The 18,553-nt window shown below is 35.8% G+C and overlaps 3 protein-coding genes and 1 pseudogene across 4 annotated transcripts; 1 reads left to right on the top strand and 3 right to left on the bottom strand.

The window, feature by feature from the left end:
* The first annotated feature begins 1,602 nt into the window (after positions 1-1,602).
* Positions 1,603-4,283, top strand: LOC120140669 (annotated as a pseudogene).
* A 73-nt stretch (positions 4,284-4,356) lies between these two features.
* Positions 4,357-6,191, bottom strand: LOC120140972 (protein WHAT'S THIS FACTOR 1 homolog, chloroplastic). The gene is given in 4 exon segments (XM_039155944.1): positions 4,357-4,577; positions 4,580-5,387; positions 5,475-5,519; positions 6,183-6,191. Coding segments are annotated over 4 exon segments (1,083 nt in total).
* A 755-nt stretch (positions 6,192-6,946) lies between these two features.
* LOC120140670 lies at positions 6,947-10,078 on the bottom strand. Of its 2 annotated transcripts, XM_039155634.1 has the most exons (12): positions 10,049-10,078; positions 9,647-9,965; positions 9,506-9,581; positions 9,097-9,302; positions 8,906-8,992; positions 8,728-8,820; positions 8,415-8,569; positions 8,187-8,271; positions 7,920-8,006; positions 7,723-7,842; positions 7,519-7,620; positions 6,947-7,427 (listed from the first exon to the last, which is right to left on the bottom strand). In XM_039155634.1, the coding sequence occupies exons 2-12, from the start codon at positions 9,959-9,961 to the stop codon at positions 7,260-7,262; spliced, it is 1,494 nt and encodes a 497-aa protein (XP_039011565.1). In that variant the 5' UTR covers positions 9,962-9,965; positions 10,049-10,078; the 3' UTR covers positions 6,947-7,259. The 2 variants fall into 2 exon arrangements, with proteins under 2 accessions (XP_039011565.1, XP_039011564.1); XM_039155633.1 differs by lacking the exon at positions 10,049-10,078 and having other exon boundaries at positions 9,647-10,007.
* A 6,268-nt stretch (positions 10,079-16,346) lies between these two features.
* On the bottom strand, positions 16,347-18,184 carry LOC120140674 (mitochondrial pyruvate carrier 1-like). The gene is made up of 5 exons (XM_039155644.1): positions 18,174-18,184; positions 17,164-17,290; positions 16,891-16,945; positions 16,606-16,741; positions 16,347-16,453 (listed from the first exon to the last, which is right to left on the bottom strand). The coding sequence occupies exons 2-5, from the start codon at positions 17,254-17,256 to the stop codon at positions 16,399-16,401; spliced, it is 339 nt and encodes a 112-aa protein (XP_039011575.1). The 5' UTR covers positions 17,257-17,290; positions 18,174-18,184; the 3' UTR covers positions 16,347-16,398.
* Between the last annotated feature and the right edge of the window lie 369 nt (positions 18,185-18,553).

Here is an 18,553-nt window from a genome sequence, read left to right as displayed (position 1 = left end):
ATATCTAAAAAAATTTAAATTTAAAATTTTTAAAGAGACGACTAGACTTACCACTTGTGTACATTAATGGGGTTATCGGCAAACAGTTGGTGTGGGGACAAGACGAGCAAGTGCAACAACAAATGTATGCTGCCCAACACTAACAAACCCAAGAGGGTCATCAGCCAGCGCTGCACCCAAAGCATCAATTCTCATCCAAATGAGTCAAGTCCGCCACGGTGGTAGGTTGGTGCAAATATAATCTAGGCAACCATGGAGTAGATCATATGCTCAATTCTGAAACTACCCTCATCGGTCCCGGTCGAAAAAAGCCTCACGTAAAGTTTGTCGGATATCATTGAGAAAACGTGTAATACACATGAACTCGTACTCTTAAACTTTCGAGAAGTCAATGTCAATTATATAATCTGATAATTCGCGGTAGATTATCGTTATTTTCATTTATGAAAAATAAATAAAATTTAATTACATCAAATCCAATTTTTTGTATGTGTCTTATTTCAATTTATAAAAATAATGTTGAAATAATACTTTGAGATACAACGATCCATAATTTCTACATATATAATGGATCACAATGAATTATTATTTTCTCTTACGTGGATATAAACAAGACCGACCTTCTGTCCCTCTGACCCTAAACCTTTTCCTGCAAACATTAGACTTGAGTTTAAAAAAAAAAAAAAAAGATTAGAAATTATGAGATAGAGTGTTACTCTATGTTGTTAGACATTGCAAGGAATCAATCGGTTGTCCCATTCCTCTCTGTCTCCTCTATCCAAATCACACTTTATCACGCACGGGTACTTTCCATGTGCAACTGAAACTTCATTGCATCATTCAGTTTGGTCCCCAAATCTTTAATTTTTCGGGTAATGGCATTTCAGATAATCCATATATTTCCGCGTACCGTAATATTTTCGAAGTATATTCGAATTGTATCGTATTTTATATCGTGTTTTTGTTCCTTTTATCATATAGTGTCCATAATTACATACACGAGCTTCATAATAATGGACATTGAAGGCAAGAAAGAGACATGTAAGATCACAATTTAAAGAAAACAACAATGGTGGGAAGCATGAACATAATACAAAGCACAGCAAAGGAAAGATGATAAGATTTGACATATCACATGCATTATTGTTGATAAAGCAAGGAAACCCACCCTTCTACTTTCGGCCTTTTTCAATATATTTCGTATCCATAAAAAAATACTTAAAATGTTCTTTTTTCCCCTCACATGGCATTGCTTACTTTTAAAGTAGTTGGATTTTGAACACCACACCATGTCTTAATTGTTATCTTTAAAACAACAAATTATTCAAGTTTCAATCTTGAGATCGATTTTTAATTCGGATTTGTTCGATTTTCGGAATAGTTTTAGTTATTTTTCAAGAGTAAGATTCAACAAATGTAAAGTTCGAATCTTAACATTTGGAGAAAGCACTAGTATACTGGTAGGGAGTGCTTGTTGACTTGAATGAACCACACAGGGACTATTACACAGTTGAAGACTTTGTAACTCGGATTCAGGTACGAGTGTTGGACATATATACGAGTTTGATACGAGTATATTTAATTTTCCATTCAAGATTTGTAAGTATTTAGAGGGTGATAATTTGCTATTTCCTTTCAAATGCCACATCATATTATTTATCAATCAAAACTGGAAAGAAAGCATTTATTCTCTGCACATGCTTTCTTCTACTTCATTCTCTTTTCAGGGCGTTTCAATGGGTTTTGATGCATGCAGTTCAACTGCTTGAATCAATAACAGGTAACCATTTCTGGGTCTATTTAGTTCGGCATTTAAAAATTTTCCTTTATTTCCTTCCATGTGATTTATGCTTGCCTTCTTTGCATCAAGCAAAGCTTTAGTTTTATTGTACTAGTTGGTTGAGCCTTTCCTTGTTGAAGCTTTTGCTTTTATTGCATTAAATCCGATAGGGCCATTGCTGAGATGCTGGGTATTTAGACTGCAAGTTTCTCTGGAATTCATATGAACATAGAGTTTGTTTCTCTTGTTATTCGTCTTCAAAATGCTTCCTACGTATTTTCCTCTTCGATGGGAAAGCACCGGCGACCAATGGTGGTATGCTTCTCCTATAGATTGGGCCGCTGCTAATGGCCATTACGATTTGGTCCGTGAGCTTCTTCGGATCGACGGCAATCATCTCATCAAGCTGACCTCTTTGAGGCGGATTCGCCGGCTCGAGACTGTGTGGGATGATGAAGAACAGTTTGATGATGTTGCAAAGTGTCGTTCTCAAGTTGCTAGGAAGCTTTTTATCGAATGTGAGTCGAAGAAAGCGAAGAATTCCCTTATCAGGTGTGGCTACGGTGGATGGCTCATGTACACGGCTGCATCGGCCAGAGACTTGGGATTCATTCAAGAACTTCTTGAAAGGAATCCTTTGCTTGTTTTTGGTGAAGGAGAGTATGGTGTTACTGATATTCTGTATGCCGCTGCCAGAGGCAAAAGCTCTGAGGTTTTCACGCTTATATATGACTTTGCAGTCTCGCCAAGGTTTTCAATAGAGAAAGGCGAAGGATTCGAAGAACATATAGGGGAAATACCTCCTGTTTATAAATGGGAGATCACAAACAAAGCTGTTCATGCTGCTGCTAGAGGAGGGAATTCAAAGGTTTTAATGGAGCTTCTTAATGGTTATCATACAGACGTTCTGGCATAACGAGATAAGCGTTGTTCGACCGTGTTGCATGCTGCCACAGGCAGAGGCCAAGTCGAGGTTGGGCTCAACTCTCAAGTAAACAATGTTTATGCTAGTGGTTAAGCTTTATTACCTTGTAATGAAGGCAATGTTTCTTTTTATAGGTGGTAAAAAACCTGGTTGCATCTTTCGATATCATCGACTCTGTAGATGATCAAGGCAACACAGCGTTGCATATTGCTGCTTACAGGGGCCAAGCAGCCGTAGTCGATGCTTTGATATCGGTGTCTCCCTCATTGATCTCCATAAGAAACAATGCCGGTGAAACATTTCTCCATTACACGGTGTCTGGTTTTCAGACCCCTTTGTTTAGAAGAGTGGACCGACAGATCAATCTTATGAAGGAACTGGTACACAAAAAAAAGTTCATGGAAGATATTGTTAATGTTAAAAACAATAATGGAAGGACTGCACTTCACTTGGCCATCATTGGGAATGTTCACACCGACCTGGTTGAACTCCTGATGTCCGCACAAACAATTGACGTGAACATCAGTGATGCAAATGGAATGACTCCACTCGATCTACTCCGACAAAGGCCTTGTTCGGCTTCATCGGATATGCTTATACGACAATTGGTTTCAGCCGGGGGAATGTTTCGTTGCAAGGACTATGCTGCAAGAAAAGCCATTGTTTCACACTTAAAGATGCAGCATGGAAGCAGTCCCGGAACTTCTTTCCGGATATCCGACACCGAAATCTTCTTGCATACAGGGGTCGAGACAACACGGGATGCATACAACGGTAATGATCCATGTAGCAGAGGAAGAAGTTCTTCTTCCACGATAGATTTCGACTCTGGTGATGAAAACAGGAAGCATTCGGTTGCTAACGCAGCACGGAGATTGAAAAGCGCTATCCATTGGCCTCGGATGAAGGGGAAAAAGGCGAAAAGATCGAAGAAATCAACTGAGTGTTGCTCGGAAGAAACTCCAATCCCACTTAGACAAAGATTTTCAAAGCCTTCATCACTAGCTAACAAAAAGAGAGCACTGTCTGTGAGGAGCATCCAGTCCAGCCCAATTGCAAAGAAGAAACTTGCATCAGGTGTTATGGAAGCCATGCCGCAGTTAACGATTCCGGCCGGAAGATCTCGGTCGAGTTCGTTCTCCGAGTCATCCATTTCTTCTCCGAGCTCAATGGATAAACAAAAGGGAATTTTCATCAACAACGATATCGTCGGACCATCTTGCTCCATTTCAAGTTTTGATGACGAAAAACTTAATACAACCAAGAAGCAAGGATCAACCAAGAAAGGGTTAAAGAGACAATATTTCTGTTTTGGAGGTTCAGATCTGACTGTGAAAACAACAGCTAGCCAGCAGAGGCAGAACTCGAACACAAATCAGACTGCCGTAAATCGAGCTACGGTCTCAATGGCTTGATTTGGTTGTCTCTGATAGTGAGAGTTGGGTCAGAATCTATATAGAAGGCTACTTACTAAGAAGATTAGCAGTATCTGTTTACTGCAGTCTGGTTCATAAAGATCAAGGGTCTTAACTTGTTAGATAACGAAATAAATGAAAAATTATGATGTTTGGGTGCTAAGAAAGGGATTCAAACCCTTAACATAAAGATTATATCAAAAATTATACTTAAATTATACGTCACCTAGTTAAAATTATATCAAAATACAATTGATGTGAATCGAACTTATCCTTATCTCAAGCAATGGATCCTTATCCATCAACTCATCACCTTTATACGCCTCTCTTAGCACTGCAGTCTTTATCCCACCTTTTAGCGACATGTAGAAAATCCCTGAATGCCTCGTGAATGCACTCGAAAAAGCATTTGAAAACCTATAGTCATTGGTGAACTTACCCAATATCGGCACCGGACCCGCTTCAGCAATGAAAGGGAAAGTAACTCATGCAAAACCCCCACCATCCTTTTCTCCATTTCAGGCGAAGCTTTATCCAAATTCGACATATCTTTGTACGAAGATGTATAATCCAACTCTAACCAATCCCTAACCCACTCTCTCATTTCTTCCCTAAGAGAAAAACCCGGTGGTAACTTATAGCTAAAATTTGGCCTAACTCGAACCCCCGTTAACCTTGATTCCGCTTCTGCTCTTAGCTCAATAACAGACTTAGCAAACTCAGGATTCCACTCAACCAATTCCAAAAACGATTGTCCCTCTCCGGGGGACCCTGTTAACCTAAAGTAATTTGAATACTTGCTCACTAAGTTAACCAAAAAATCATTCGGCAAACCAAATTCCCTCTTTACATGAACCAATTTATCAACACTAATCACCTTATATCTAGACATCATCAACAATTTACAAAGCTTAGAAACAGCCAACTCCTCATTTTCATCAAAAATCCGTTTTTCCTCTTCAAGGAAATTCCTCAGCCTGTTACTAGGCCGCAAAAACGGGACAAGATCGGATTTGGGTCTAATTCGATCATAGTAAGTATCGAAAAGACCAGGGTTATTGTTAATAAAGGTTTTAACTCTGACATTAAGGCGTAATCTCTCCCGCCTTTTTTCCAAGTAGCGGAGAGGGATGACTTGACCCGGTTCATTTAAGACTTCCTTGACGACCTGAGCACAGAGCTTGTACCGTTTATCGTTTTCAATGGCTCGGTCCAAGTTCTGATCTTTTCTCCAAACAACTTTGAGGCTTGAAATGTGATTTAATTGGAGGGTGAAGTTAGGGTTCAAGAAAGATTTGGAATTAAGCTTAAGACTAGAAATGGAAGAAGATATGGTTTGGGATTTGAGGAGCATAACTGAATAGAGAAATAAAAGAAACCCCAACGCAATTTGATCAGACTAAAGCAGAGCAATGGATCTTGGATTTCTCGGTGCGAGCTTTCAAACCAGAATATGTAGATTAGAGGAATTTAGGTGGCGTTTGGTTTGCGGTAATTTCTTGTAATTAGTAGAATTAGAATCTAATTTCATCATTTTTTCATGTTTAGTTCATATGACTTCAATTTTTTATCAAATCAGGTAAAATGAATTACATACATTCTATGATGAAATTTAATTCTCTTATTGGAGGGAATTGAAATTTGACTATACTACGCTCATTAATTTTTTGGTAACTTATTTATATATTGAATAAAAATATTTTTTATTATTTCAGGTCGAGTTTTTAATTTATATATTCGGGTCAGGTCGTTTTTTTAAGTGTGATATTCGGGTCGGGTCGGGTTGAGTTCGGGTTTAGGGTGAGAAATATCCGACCGACCCGACCCAAATATATATATATATATATATAATTTTTATATTTAAGAATAATTACAATAATATCCATTTATATAAAATTTTTTTAATTAAGCCACTGTTTTTATTGAATAAAAATAATTTTTCTATTATTTCGGGTCAGATTTCTAATCCATATATTCGGGTAGGGTCGGGTGAAACTTTATTTTGATCGGGTTGAGTCTCGGATGGAGGTTCCCTTATTCTCGGATCGGGTAGACCAAAAACCCGACCCATGGTCATCCCTAATTGTGATGATTTTAACTTATGATGTTTATTAGCATGATTTTTATAATTTTTTGAGATGAATAATCAATTAACAAAATTAAAATTTAATATTTTAAAAAAAATTATAATATATTGATATGTGTAATTTATAAAACAAACTAAAATTAAGCAAAAAAAAACAAGAAGGGTAATCATGTTATTTTACACTACTGAATCAAATTTATCTGACATGTCTTGCAATCAAACAGAATATGAAATTGGATTCCAATTCAATTTTCTGCCAACCAAACAAAATATGAAATTGGATTCCAATTCCTGACAGATTTCAATTCTTTCACTGATTCTAATTCCCTCAGAAATATTCTAATAAACGCTACCATAGGGTTTTTGAGGAATGAAAATATAAGCGACAAACGCCCAATAAGATAAGCAACCCATGTCAATTAAAAGCCCAACCCATTGCTTTGTCTTCTTCCGCTCTTGTTTTGGGTATATATTCTCACTTTTAAATTGGGTTTTCCATATATAAACATCGGTATTTAATTTATTTGTCAAATTCAATTAAATATTATAAAAATATATTATGAAAATTTAATTTTCTCAATTCAAAACATCAGAATTGGAATATTCATTTAACAATAATTATGGATTGAGTGGTTACACGAATATACAGATTGTCATGTCATTCCCATCATTGGGTATTCGAGTTTGGGTTTATAATATTTTTGAAGTTCTCTGTCAGTAAAACAAACACGAAACGAATATACAAATCTCAAGTCAAAACCAGCTCTACTACGGAGTTAGAATTGAGGGGGAAGTCAACAAATGAAAGAAACCAGATTCAATTTAATGAAAAAGAAAGGATCATCCAAATCTGCAGTTATAACACTACAGCTAGAAGACACTCTTGGAGTTGATATGCATGTTGAAGAACCATTCACTTACTGATCATCATGGCATCAATGACTCGGATTTGAGGTAAGCGTCGGATACATATCCTGATGTGTTGGACACGGGTGCCGAACACTGGTACTCAAAGAAAATCGAAGAGTCGGCGTGACGCTAGTAGAACATGCACTATTTCAACAAGGGGGCATAAGGTGCAGGGCACGGAGACACAGAGTGATCAGGCAACTCGCCTATCAGTTCAGTTGTTGCCTGCAGACAAGCGTGGAGAATTTTCTTTTCCAACCTAACAAGTTGAGTGGCAACTCGTCGCCTGGGATTCAAGTTTGTATCTGACAACTAACGTAACAAAAAAAAGATCGTTAAATTAAAACTAACAGTTCGTGAGTTCGGATATAATCGTCAACTTGGTGGAGATAACAAGTGTTACCAATGACTCATCTTCATTCAGTGTAGTAAGGTAGCCAGCCAGGCGTCTATTGAAATAATCAGCAAGCTGGTCTAGCACTGCTCGTTCCATGCATGGACTAACCTATTATGGCAAGTATTTCACCAGTATTAGGACAAATCTTGCATTACAAATTTACAAGTACAATATAGTGATGCAGTAACAATTTGCAATAAACGAACTCACCGGGCAGACTGGACCCTGAGAAGAAAGAACAGATTGCATCTCAGAAGGATCCGAAACATAGCCCAATCGCAAATATGGAAGCATATCGGAGACAGCTTCTTTTTCCTTCCCTGCATAAACCTGCAGCCGGTACAAATAAGTCTGGGAAGATAATATCTTACAACATGATCCAATTAATACGAGGTTTGAGTTGATACATGAAAAACTTGCACTGATAGTTTGCCATTTCTTTGAACAACCAATCTCTTGTCCTGATATCGAGGATCCTCAGTATTCAAAGCTGCCTGAACATACAGTAAATAAAGCTCTCAACTTGGTCGACGAAGAAAAACACGAAATATCAAACCTCATTGATGTCCTTTTTCAACATATATTAGATATTTGAGCACATAAGCATAAACCTTTATTCGTTCATGAGAATAGATTTTATTGCATAGTTGGTAGTTGGACAATTTAGATTTTACCTCAACCACCAAGCGATCATAAGAATTATCATCATCAACAAAGCCGTAGTTTATAAGCAGTTTTGAATTAGGCTGTGGTCCACACCTGAAAGAAACAAGCAATTTACCAATGTCAAATTTTGTTCTGATAATTAAAAGGCAAAAGTTTGTTGTCTCGATACTAAAGCATAACTGAGAGAAATCGGCATTATGGCAACTAAATAAAGCATTATATGTTTATACTTATACCAGACAGCAATGGGCTCCCCAGCCTTATACGGGCGATCAACCACTAGCTCAACAGCACCACCAACTGCACTTAGCATTGCCTTGCAATTGCTCCTGTAAGCTAGCAATGGGGGTCCAAGAGGAACCAATGCAAATCTCCGAGCCAAAGGTACTTTCTAATGAAAAACATGTCTCGGTTTATCATTCAAACATAAATCAGTCATAAAGACTATGGCCATCTAATAAGTTGATCATGTCTTCAAGGGTGAAAATATATTTCTTTAAGTTAAAGGGAACTTGGTAAAGGTTACCACCAGCTAAAGAGAAAAATCACCTGTAAATGCACCACACAAGACTGAACAGCGACAAAGGCTTGTTTGAAAATCTCAAACGGAAAAGCATCAGTAGGTATATCATACGGATATTGCTGCAATGAAAAGATAAAAAGAAACATTCTTGATCACACTTTGAGCTCCAAGCTTTAGAAAGGAAAAAAGGATGACAGACAATACCTGAAAGAGAGACCCGGACATAAACCAGACCGTATCAAGCTCATTATACTCTCTTTTTATTCCTTCAGCCCTTTCGAGCACTTCAGCCTAGCTTGTAAACAATAGAATACAGTCACGAAACTCGGTGAACTGTGAAACAAGAAATCAAGTAAATGCACCACACAAGAACATAATTGTGATGTGTATGCGACCTTAGTGGGGCTACCCGTAAGGTAAGCCAATTCATCTTGGGACCATAAAAGGGGAGATTCCACAGCCAGCTGGCCCCTTCCTCGTTGACGATCAAGCTCTCTAATATAGGGATACCAGAATGACTTCTTCCCTTGCTTCTTCTCATACATTAGGTACAGAGCTAAGCATGCCAATTCAGATAACTTGTTCGTTGTCAAAAGTTCAGCTGTACAAAAAGGCCAGGCAAGTAAACATAATTACACGACTAAATCCAATAGAGAACAATACTGAATCAACTTACACAAAAACAAGAACACCAATGTCTATCATTTACACACAAAAATCCCATATGAATCAATTTCCCAATATTGTAAAGAACATTCAGTGCTTTATAAAATGTTAAAACAATTTTATATAGTTGCACCTTACCAACAGTCTCGTTTCCCAGCACTCTCTCAAGCGTAACAACTAATGAATTCGGCACCGAGAAAGCAACATCACCTGCCTAGAAAACCAACCCCATTAATAAAAATAAAAAGGAAACAAAAACTTGAAGCCATTTTTGTTTACCTGAAGATCCTCACTGGCAGCAATATAATGTATAGGGCTATGCTTCTCATCGCGGGAAGTCCTCTCATTGAGCACAACTTTACAAGGAGGCAAGCCATTTTTGTGCATCCAAGATTTCAAGTCCCCAAATTCATTGTCTTTCTTGCTGCCGAGCTCCTTTCTTGAAGCGGCAACGACGGTATCAGAAGCCGAAGCCAGAAAAAGATTGTTTCTTTTTCTAGGAAATATTCTGGGGTTAGGGCTCTTGCAGAATGGAAGTGAAAGGTGAGGTAAAGGAGGGGAATTGAATTTGTGATGCAAACAAGTGAACTCCATTGAAAAAGTCCCTTGAAGGAACATTGAGGAAATTAAAAGATGAGATTTTTAACTTCTTCAAGATATTGGAATGGAAGGAAGGACTAAGAAGGGGATAAGAGAAGAAGAGTGGTGACTGGGGACCTGGGGTTTGAGAGTAATTGGAATGAACCGGAGGGAAACAAAAATCTATGGGTGTTTTTATGTGTGTGGTTGGACCAGTAGATGATTGTTTCCCATTTCTGCTGACTTTATATTAAATAAATATCTAAAAATTAAGGGTAAACAACACAATGTTACCATTCACCAAGTGACTAACGAAATCTAGGTGCATCAATAACTAATTTAATCTCTTATAGTATGATGTTCAAAAGATGAGAGTGGAAATAAACATATAAGCTGAAACCGGTAAATTAAAGATATACATCCAAGGAGAAAAAAGCACATGTACACCTTACTTTTATGCTAAAGCGCGCATTAAGTCCATCCTCCCAAGATCCCAATAGGGATGCATCCTGCAGGGCATACAGTAATAACAAATATAAAACAGGACAGGATGAACAAAATATATTAGTAGTATATGATTGTTTTTTGAACAAGGAAAAACTTGAACCTACCAATAGGCGTGGTGATTCACAAACAAGAAACCTCATATTAACATGCTCATCATATATCCTTATGGCAGGAAGATTTTCGAGGGAGCCATCTTCCTCTTGCATATCAACTTCGGTTGAAAAAAATCAATTTTGGGTCATCGAGCAGACATGGTCTTGGCTTAACACTTTGTTTCTGACTATCAGAAGAGGTGATATTGTTGTTACATAGAGAGTAGATGTTGCGGAAGACGGCTATCGGATAGAGCAAAATCGCAACTAATAATTTGAGAAAATAAAAATGAAGATAAAAGAGACACAAATTTTACGTGGAAAACCCCTAAATAATATAGGGTAAAAGCCACGGGACGGTAGAATAATTTTACTATGAGAAAATAAGAATTACAACTTCTCTCTATCTACCATGGAGAAAATAATGACAATTCTCTCTTGATAAAAAAGAGAAAACAACTCTCAAGAAAACTCTCTAAATTCTCTAGTATTGGGAGAAAGCTAGAATGATTTGGGATGGTTTGAAGCTAAACGAGTTAGGGTATTTATAATTGAAGCTTAAGGATTAATCTTGTAAATACCCTAAAGTGCAGGGACTAAATTGAGTAATTTACCCTTGCACAATTTACCTTTGCACATTTTCAACAAAAATGTATGTTGCTTTTGACAATTCCACCGCTTGGATTAGGTGCATTAATGCACCGATTTCTCCTTTGACTTTCAACAATCTCCTACTTGAAGATTTGATTGGAACAATCATATCTTCACACCATTCTTTCTACCTTGTACCATCATGTTGCTTACATTTCTAACATGCCACAAGATGATCGACACCAGGTAAATTTATCAGCATTGATTACCTTTGTCATGAAATCTGATATGTTGTCTTTGGTATGGATTTTCTGCATATCTATCGTTCCTTCTTCCACCTTTTCACGAATGAAGTGGTACTGAACTCGTATGTGTTTTGTTCTTGAATGAAATTCTAGATTCCTTGCTAGATGCAAGACACTTTGACTGTCACAAAACAAAGAGACATACTCTTGATTGTGATCAAGCTCCTCCAATAGCATCTTCAACCAAATTGCTTCTTTACTAGCTTGTGTAGCTGCTACATATTCTGCCTCTATTGTGGATGTAGCCACAACTGACTGCAATTTTCAAACTCAGCTTACAGCTCCACCAGCAATTTTGAACACATATCCTGTAGTAGATTTGCTTTTATCAAAATCCCCTGCATAGTCAGAATCGACATACCCATTGATAAGTAAGTTTGATCCTCCGTAACATAATGCAATATTTGAGGTCCCTTTGATGTATCTCAGGATCCTCTTTACCATACTCCAATGCTATTTGCCTGGATTCGCCATGTACCGATTAACCACTCCCACTGCTTGTGCAATGTCTGGTCTTGTGCATATAACAGCGAACATTAAACTTCCCACTACTAATGCATACAGTACTCGAGACATCTCCATCCTCTCTTATTCACTGCTAGGACTCATATTGGAGGATAATTTGAAGTCAATAGGAAGAGGGGTAGAAATTGGCTTACAATCTTGCATGTTGAATCGTGACAAGATCTTCTTCAAGTAATTCTTTTGTAAAGGACAAATCTTCCTATTACTTCTGTCTCGGTGAATTTGCATCCCTAGAATCTTGTTTGCTGATCCTAAGTCCTTTATTTCAAATTCCCTATCCAGTTGTTCATTCAATTCTTCAATATGATCTTTGTTGGGTCCTGCAACCAACATGCCATCCACATACAACAGCAATATAACAAAATTGTTATCACTAAACCTCTTGAAATAAGCACAAGGAACTGCATTAAGTCTGTTGTATCCAAGGCACATAATGAAGGAAACAAATCTCTTATACCAACACCTCGGCGCCTGCTTAGACTGTACAGAGATATGTTCAACCTGCAAACCAAGTTCTTCTTTTCTTTTTCTTCAAAACCTTCAGTCTGGAGCATATAAATCTCTTCTTCAAGATTTCCATGAAGAAAAGCTATTTTAACATCTAGTTGCTCTAGATGTAAGTTTAATGTAGCACACATTGCCAAGACTACTCGAATTTTTGTTAGTCGAACCACAGGAGAAAAGATTTCATTGAAATCAATACCTTCTTTTTGAGCATATCCTTTAACCACTAGTATTGCACGATACATTTCCACTTGATCGTCACCATTTCGCTTGATTTTGAAGACCCATTTATTACCAATTAGCTTTCTTTCTTGTGGTAATGGCACAAGGTCCCATGTATTATTTTTATGAAGGGCTTCAATTTCTTCTTGCATCGCCAACATCCATAGTGAAGCATCTAAGCTGTTTATTGCCTCCTGGTATGTTGATGGCTCGCTGTCCTCTGTTAAAAGGCAGTATGCAATATTTCCTTCTATAACATAATCTGAGTGCCAATTGGAACGTCTCACACGATCTGATTGACGAGTTGTTGGAGCTTCAGAACTCTCTGGTTCTTGTTCATCATGTGCTGGTTCTACTTCAGAAAAATCTCATTGTTCAAACTCCTTTTCCACATGTATCTGTGTAATCTCTGACTTTTCAGCTCTATCATCGTCTTCTTTTCTTTGTATTTTATATTCTACAAAGATAACATCCATGCTGATGATCACTTTATGGGTAGTGGGATCCCACAAGCGATACCCCTTTACTCCATCAGCATACCCCAAGAATTTGCATTTCCTGGATTTTTTTTGAACTCATATCATTCTAGCTGTCTTCTTCTCCTCGATGCTTGACAATACTTCATCTGCTAATGTTAGATGAAAGTTTGCCATAGCATTCTTGTCTATCTCGTTCCATTTGTTGTCATTTGTGAAATGTACATGTCTTTCACTAATAGCCGCTAGACAACCGTCTTTCCTCATGATAACATTCATCTTCAAATTTTACAATGAGAAATTTCTCTCATTGAACTTTTCAATATCAAATTTCGTTGCCAAAACTTTTATTACGGATAACTCTCACTATTTCACTATCGTTAATAGTTCTCTGGAACCTTCAAATAATGAGTAATACATTTTTACTTTCTTATGTTTGAGGGTCCACCTTTTGGTGGCAACCACAAAGACAATAAGTGTATATTACACACTCAGATTTGACTCTGATACCAATTGTTGCAGAAGACGGCTATCGGATAGAGCAAAATCGTAACTAATAATTTGAGAAAATAAAAATGTAGATAAAAGAGACAAAAAATTTACGTGAAAACCCCCTAAATAATATAGGGTAAAAACCACGGGCAACGGTAGAAGAATTTTACTATGAGAAAAATAAGAATTACAACTTTTCTCTATTTACCAAAGAGAAAACAATGACAATTCTCTCTTGATAAAAAGGAGAAAACAACTCTCAAAGAAAACTCTCTAAATTCTCTAGTATTGGGAGAAAGCTAGAATGATTTAGGATGATTTTGAAGCTAAATGAGTTAGGGTATTTATAGTTGAAGCTTAAGGACTAATCTTATAAATATCCTAAAGTACATGGACTAAATTGAGTAATTTACCCTTGCACATTTTCAACAAAAATATTTCTTGCTTTTGACAATTCCACCGCTTGGATTAGGTGCATTAATACACCGATTTCTCCTTTGGCTTTCAACAGTAGAGTCTAAAAAAAGCTTGGCCAAGTTGGAATGCATCTCAGGTTATGGTTCTAATGAGGGGTTGTAATGCTTATGACCTCATATTAATATTTTTTTACTTTATCAATATAGATGCCAAATATTTTATCTCATTTAAGAAAATTATATAATCCGATAATGTATAATACATATTTATTTTTTATTTAAAAAATTAAAAATTAAAATAAATCCTAAAAGCTTGAAAACTTTAAAATTTTAAAGTTATCTATTTTAATCAACAAATCAATTGTCTTAATTTATCTTTTCAGTCTTCCACTATTGATTACACCACTTCTTTATTATCAAAAATCAACTAATGACGAATCAATCGAAAGTGAAAAACTTCTAATGGAGTGACAAACAAACAAATAACAACTTAGGTGCTGTGAATCTTGAAGTGAGAATAGGAGATTTCGTTACGGTAGCGGCGACATGAGAGGAATTTGGGGTTATGAATTTAAAAAACTTTTGTAAATTTAGATCGTTTGTGAGTAATTAAGAACAAATTAAGGTTTTCTAAAAATTTAATGAAATTTATATATTTTAAAATAAGAAAAAGTCAAATAATATATATATTTTAATTAAAATGTTGATTCATGTTTTATAATATTTGATATAACAAATTAAAGTAAAATGTTTTTAGACTTAATTGAATTTGTTCGAAGTCCATTAAAACTAAAATTTAAACACAAAACAGTTTTTTTGGGTAAGTAATACCGATATTGCTCTTACAGTATCGGATATTACATGAATAATATCAATACTATTCATGTGGTACCGATACCAAAGATAAGAGAAGTATCGATACTATCAAGATAGTATCGATACTTCTAATTATTTTCTAAATTGTTCAAATTCTATAATGTAAAATCGGTACCGATACTCAAGAGGTATGAATACTACTTTACACAATGGTATTGATACCATGAGCCCTGGTATTGATATTGGTCGTTCCCAACAGTCTTTAACGGCAAGTGTATTTAAATATTACAAAGGTAGTGCCGATACTCATTAAAGGAGTACCGATACTCCCTGTTTTGGGCAATTTTAATACCCCTAACAACTAGAAACGACTTCAAACTCATTACAATATATAAAAATAAGTTGAGAAGACTTGAAGAATGTTGCAACACCTATCCAAGCAATATAGATCAAGAGAAAAACTTTTTCACTCTATTTTCCCTTATGTGTTTGAGTTCATTACAAATCTTTCAACCTTTATAAAAGAGGAGTGATTCTAGTTTAGCCATTAAAAAAACTAAGGGTTTTGTAAATATTACTCTTGAGCCTAAAAAAGGAACAAATTACTGAATTTGTTATAAAATCTTTGATGTATAGCTAAAGTAGTAGATGCAGATTTTGTTTATAAGTCGAACCACTATAAATCCTTGTACAAATTGTCTATCTCTTTTTATTTCATACCTAAATTTTTTAAAAGGTCAATTCACTCTCTTTTGATACTTTTTCGGTGGATCAATTTAGCTTCAACAATCTTAACATATTAAAATATTAACGATTTTGAGGTGACTATTATAATAATAGTTAACATATGTTTTAAACTGATGCAATATTATTTTTCTTATATATATGACGCCAATAAATGTTTAAAAATTTATACAAGATTTGATAAATTTAAAAATTAATAAAAATTAATAATCTTTAAACCATGTGGTTAAAATCTCTCGGTTGACACCTCGCCTCACCTCTAGATCATGAATTTATTACTCATCAAAAACAAAAATTTCCTTCCTCTAATTAAGAATCGTTAAAATTTTTAATAAAAATAATGGTACGAAGTATATGTGATCTGCTATACAAATTGTCATATTAATATCGTAAAAAAAATCAACATTTTAATCCGTATTTTCCTCTTAAAAAGTGGTTTGGTTCTTTTTTAAAAATTGAGCGAGAAATTTGATATTTTTGAAATCTTGAAATGCAAATTTAATTTAAAGTTTTTATAAATTTATAAAAAAAATTATAAACGTTTGAAGATTAAATCTATAGTATACCTTTAGAATATCGGATTAAACTCTATAATTGTTTGTTTTCAGACCACGATTTGGCTTAACAAACCAGAACCATGCGAATCAAAGGCTAACTGCAGATAAGCTAAACAAAGACAAATCTTCATGAGAAAGAAGCAAATGTTACACTTAAGGTTTTTACTGAAGATCAAGGCGTAATGATCACTTCACTAGCGTGCCACTAGTCTTCTTTGTTGCTGCTTAGGGTCTCAGTTTCATAATTCTTCTGTGACTTCCTGCACAAAGCAACCATAAATCCGGATCGAGTTCGTCGTGTTCATGTAAATTTCGATATTTCTTGAAATCGCATTTGATATATTTTCAATTGTATCGTGTTCATCTCGTATATGATATTGCGAGGTTGATCGAATAAAAAATGAAGGCTTACTGCTGAGCATTAATCCAACGGGAGAGCTGATAAAGCTGCACGGTCTCGTTCGAGGCATGGCAGACGAGAAGATGGATGTTGCGTGGTTGTACCATCCAAGCAAACCTCATGAACAATGCCGAGTATCCGCTCATAATTACTTCAAAAGAAAAACACAACAATCGCCTTGATTTAGCAAACATATTATACCTTACTCGGACATTCGAGTGCTGAGCGTCGGACACGATACACGTTCGTTCGGATTAAGATCATATAAAGATGTGTCGAATTCAGAGATCGACTGACCTGCAGTCATGTGGCCTGATATCATGTACGGGGGTTTCTTTGTGTCTACAAATGCCTTCAAAACAGCAGTGCTAGTTTTCAAGAAAAACTGGATTTGACATCAGAGGTAACTGAATTATATCAAAATGATCTTTTTAGTCATCGAACTTTCAGATATTTTGAAATATTTTTTTAAACATTTGAAAGTTTGATCACCAACAAATCATTTTCAAGTCATTCAATCACATCTGATGTACTTTATCCAAGAAAATTATAGTATTAATTTAGCAATACTGCAATAGGGAGGCTCCAGTTGAAAACAGGGCCCCAGAAATGAGTTGTTTTGGGACCAATGGGACTCTTCAAAAAAGCTCTAAACATCTCCATCCTCCAGGAATCTGTCAGCAACAAATGGAGAATTCTTGTTAGTTTGAAATCAAATAAGCTGGAACAAAATCATGCAGCTGCAGGATCTAATTGCTTTCTGGTTTAAAGGAGTACCGATAATCTCGGTTTAGCCAAGTCGGTTCACGCAATCACATATCGTATTCGACATGTCTCGGTTTGAATCCCTGATCTTCGATCTCTTCTCCTATCGTCGGAAAAGAAAAAAAGAACTTACCAAGATATACACAAACCTGTATAGGATGGCAGCAGTTATACAAGCATCAGCATTTGCAAAAGTCAGAAACGGCAGGCTAGAAAGATTAACAACCAAGCATTAATCTAAAACAAATTGCTAGAAGAATATTCATTTCGATTCAAGCATTTCTTTTGTCGTTATATTTTAATCAAAGTAACCAATAGTAATACTTTCCCTAAAAACCTAACTCCCTTCACGTTACGTTCCTTGAGCTTGTCATGTTTCGTTTGTCTACTTTCTATATATACATATATATGATTGAAAATGACTACTTGTTTATCTTCCATCTCATACCTTTTAATAGCAGACACAGCGTCCCAGGAATAAATGAGGGCGGCTTTCATCCAACGCAGGCTATTGGAAAATTAAAATGGGTAAACTACACAATTAGTCATTGAACTTTAAATTATGTATCGATTCAATGCTGAACTTTAAAATGTCTCTATTTTAGCACTGAATTTTAGTTTATGTTTCATTTAGGGCAATGAGTTGTTAAATCATTAACAATTGAATGACTTGACAGTTAAGGAGCTGACATTTACTGATGTGGAAGCCAAAAGTTAAATTTTTATTCTAACTCATCTTCTTAATTAAAGTTAGATTTTTTTTATCACTGTCAAAATTGTCATTCGTTAGCGTCTTTTTTCATTACCCTATACACCAATGAACTCATTTCATCATCTTCAACCATTTTATCAATTTAGATTTTTCAAAATTTCTTTAAAACTCATAAAATTGAACACAAAAATCCACTAGTTTTGGGGTTTAAGGACTTTTTTTATTTGAGTAGTTTTAGGTGTTTCTTCGAAAATCTAAACTATGAGAAGCATTATTTCAAGAATACCAATAACATGCCTAGAAACTAGCTTCATCAGACTAGGTTGGAGCATCAAACCATCGTATCTTTAAATGTATTCTCATCGATTTTGAGTTGGTTTCATGAAAAACAAATCCAATGAGGAAAAGAGAGTAAATGATAACGTTTTGGTATTGATCTTATTACGAATGACAACTAATGATGGACGACGATTTATTATCAGT

This window comes from Hibiscus syriacus, unplaced genomic scaffold, assembly GCF_006381635.1.
Source record: "Hibiscus syriacus cultivar Baekdansim isolate YM2019G1 unplaced genomic scaffold, ASM638163v2 tig00110788_pilon, whole genome shotgun sequence".
NCBI classification, from domain to species: Eukaryota; Viridiplantae; Streptophyta; class Magnoliopsida; order Malvales; family Malvaceae; genus Hibiscus; species Hibiscus syriacus.
The sequence above is the reverse complement of the archived record's forward strand: the minus strand, read 5'-3'. Positions and strand labels throughout refer to the sequence as shown.

What these genes read in the sequence shown, in the direction of transcription:
- LOC120140670 (XM_039155633.1), bottom strand. Translation starts at nt 9,985, where the DNA reads ATGTTCCTTCAAGGGACTTTTTCAATGGAGTTCACTTGTTTGCATCAC. An exon ending in TTACGGGTAGCCCCACTAAG is followed by an intron (nt 8,993 to 9,096) that starts GTCGCATACACA and finishes TTTACAAGCTAG; the next exon opens with GCTGAAGTGCTCGAAAGGGC. An exon ending in TATCAGTGCAAGTTTTTCAT is followed by an intron (nt 7,843 to 7,919) that starts GTATCAACTCAA and finishes TACCGGCTGCAG; the next exon opens with GTTTATGCAGGGAAGGAAAA.
- LOC120140674 (XM_039155644.1), bottom strand. Translation starts at nt 17,256, where the DNA reads ATGGAGATGTTTAGAGCTTTTTTGAAGAGTCCCATTGGTCCCAAAACA. An exon ending in ACTGGAGCCTCCCTATTGCA is followed by an intron (nt 16,946 to 17,163) that starts GTATTGCTAAAT and finishes GCTGTTTTGAAG; the next exon opens with GCATTTGTAGACACAAAGAA. An exon ending in ATCAGGCCACATGACTGCAG is followed by an intron (nt 16,742 to 16,890) that starts GTCAGTCGATCT and finishes CTTTTGAAGTAA; the next exon opens with TTATGAGCGGATACTCGGCA.